This window comes from Plasmodium inui (assembly GCF_000524495.1).
Source record: "Plasmodium inui San Antonio 1 unplaced genomic scaffold supercont1.128, whole genome shotgun sequence".
In the NCBI taxonomy this organism is placed as follows: domain Eukaryota; phylum Apicomplexa; class Aconoidasida; order Haemosporida; family Plasmodiidae; genus Plasmodium; species Plasmodium inui.
In genome coordinates, this window is record NW_008481962.1 from 1 (window position 1) to 2,774 (window position 2,774).

Sequence of the window (2,774 nt, forward strand, 5' to 3'; positions counted from 1 at the left end):
CTATTATTGGGGGGCTTGCTTCACCTTACTAAGGCAAAGACACCGTTTCAGCGGGTGGTTCTCCTATTTTCCGGTTCGACAGATCAATCCTAGATGATAAAATGACAACTCCTCTAATTCCGAAATCCGACCTTTCCTGGCTGGTTGTTGGTTACTTCCTCGGTACCACTCCTTAGAAGGGAGGGACAGCCCAACACACCCCAGGTCAATGTTGGTCAATTCCATAGACTGACTCATAGATCAATTCTTTGTTGTTTAAGACGCTTTCTCACATCTAATTATGTTGTTAGAAGGGTTCTATTGACTGTCTAATTTGGGTCAATCTAAGTCCACTAACAACCATACAGTGGCTACTTCACTAATAATGGAGACAAAAATGGACTCATAAAACGGAAGATGGTACACATTCTAACACAATGTAGACTAAATCTGGACTCATTGGAACACATAACATAGCGCTAGGGGCATAACTAACATATTGAACGAATGTCATCGTACGGGGGTTGTAACCCTTTATGGCATCCAGTTGCATACTTAGGGGGCGGTTCAAGGTTATATTTGACGGTGTTCAGAGGGTAGGGACGGAGTTTATAATAGTAGGGGTCATTTTTCAACCCTAAACCTTAAATGTATACCTGAACCCTATCGTACGTTGAACAGATAAGACCGGATGCATCATTATGAGACTCCTAGATGTCATTCAATCTTTCAGTACTTGGGAACCTATCTTCACGGAAGAAATTGCTCCTTTAGCTGTCTAAAACATGCATAACGAAATATCTATTCATATGGACAATCAATGGACACAAGTAAAAACTAATCATTGTCATATACAGATATACGGTAATTACTCATTATAACATTAATCACCATTTGTAAAAAATAAAACAACATGTAGTCTTTTCTATTCGTTGTCCCCATGAAATTAGTCATCAACCTACTGTTAAGAGGGTTTAGGCTCTCCGATGTCAATAAAATCTGCAACATAATAAATTCCATCCTGCCTCTTCTTCTTAGGAGAATTAATGACTCTTCCGTATAATTCTAGAATAAACCTACGAGTGGAATACATCTTGATTTCCTTTTCATCGTTGCAGAGGCCTCCTTGCAATCTCTTGGAATAATAGTTCTCGTGGGATATACCTTCTCTTCTCCTAGAGGCAGTAACCAATTCTTGTCAAATTTTTCGCATCAGAGGAATTGAAGGATTCATTACTCTTCTTGTTCTCAATTTCTTCCTGACAATTATTTTCACTAACCTTCGAGGGGGAGATCTGATCTTCTGTTGTTTGGTCAGTTACTCTTTCCTGTTTTTTCTGATCCAGCCACATGCGGAAGGGGAATGTAATCTCTGGTTCCTTGAGTCGAAGACCCTTTTCTGTTACTTGGATACACATCAGACTGTTCAACTCATTCTTTGTTAGTTTTGGGAGTTGATTCCTTGTCTGGGAATTCTTTGGCTTCCTGGGGTTCCTGGTAGAGATAGTTTTAATTTCCTTTTTCGGACTCATTATCTCCTGCTATTGGAAGATTTGAAATAACACTAATTGGGTTAAACACTTCCTCTCTTGGTGCTTGTTTAAACACGTCTCTATTCGTAATTAATTGGAATGACACTAATTGCGTTAAACACTTCTTCCTTCAGGGGGGCTAAATATTTTCCTCGTCGTAATTAATTGGAATAACACTAATCACGTTAAACACTTTTTGTCTCCCGTCTCCTAAATCATTCCTATTCGATCATTATTTGGAATGACATGGAAGTGGGTAAACTGTCGTTTTGGGTGTTCTGTAAAATACCTCCTCCTCGCTAACTATCTAGATTGACACTAATCCGGTTAAACAAATTTTTCGTTGCGTTGTTAATTATCCTTCAACTGATAATTAATTTGAATGATATTAAATTGGGGAAACAGTTGTTTTTTATTTTTTGCAAAATATTGTTGTCTTGGTAATTATTCGGAATGACGTTGCATAAGTGCAACATACATCGTTGTTGGTGTGCAAAATAACGCACACATTCTAATTATTTGGAGTTACAATAATCGCGGAAAAAATTTCTCTTCTTTTTTTTCTTCCTTTCCTTTCGCACTGTAATTACTTTTAGTGAAACGAATGGGGTTGAATTCTCCTTCCTTTTCCATTACGTTAACTATTTTTTTGCCACGGAATTTCTTTTATGAGGTTAGGCGTTTGGAACATTAGTGCGTCTGGGTGCAAAATATTGCATTCTCTGGTAATTATTCAGAATGACACTAAATGGGGTGAACATTGGATGTCTTCGGATTCGTTTAATTATTTTTCTGCAAACGCATCTTAGGAATTACATTACCCCAGTGAATAATCCCCCTTCGATTGTGTGTGCAAAATATTGCCTTCTCTCGTAATTGTTCGTAATGACACTAAAGTGGTTGAACATCCGCTGTTTTCGGATGTGATTAATTATTTTTTAGCAACCGCATTTTTCGAATCACATTTCACCAGTGAATCATGCCCCTTCGTTCGTGTGTGCAAAATATTCCCTTTCCTGTTAATTATTCAGAATGACACTAAATGGGGGGAACATCCGCTGTTTTTATATTTTTTTAAATATTTTTCCGCAACCGCATTTTTGTTATCACATTACACCATTCATTCATCCCCTTTGGTTTGTGTGTGCAATATATTGTTTCCTCTAGTAAATATTCAGAATGACACTAAATGGGGGGAATATCATGTGTCTTCGGATTTGTTTAATTATTTTTCCGTAATCGCATTTTGGGAATGAGATTACA

The 2,774-nt window shown here is 37.5% G+C and overlaps 1 protein-coding gene across 1 annotated transcript; it reads right to left on the minus strand.

The window, feature by feature from the left end:
* Positions 1-943: 943 nt before the first annotated feature.
* On the minus strand, positions 944-1,511 carry C922_05665 (hypothetical protein; the record flags this gene model as incomplete). The annotated part of the gene is made up of 2 exons (XM_008821236.1): positions 944-1,173; positions 1,217-1,511. The coding sequence occupies 2 exons, from the start codon at positions 1,509-1,511 to the stop codon at positions 944-946; spliced, it is 525 nt and encodes a 174-aa protein (XP_008819458.1).
* Positions 1,512-2,774: the final 1,263 nt, after the last annotated feature.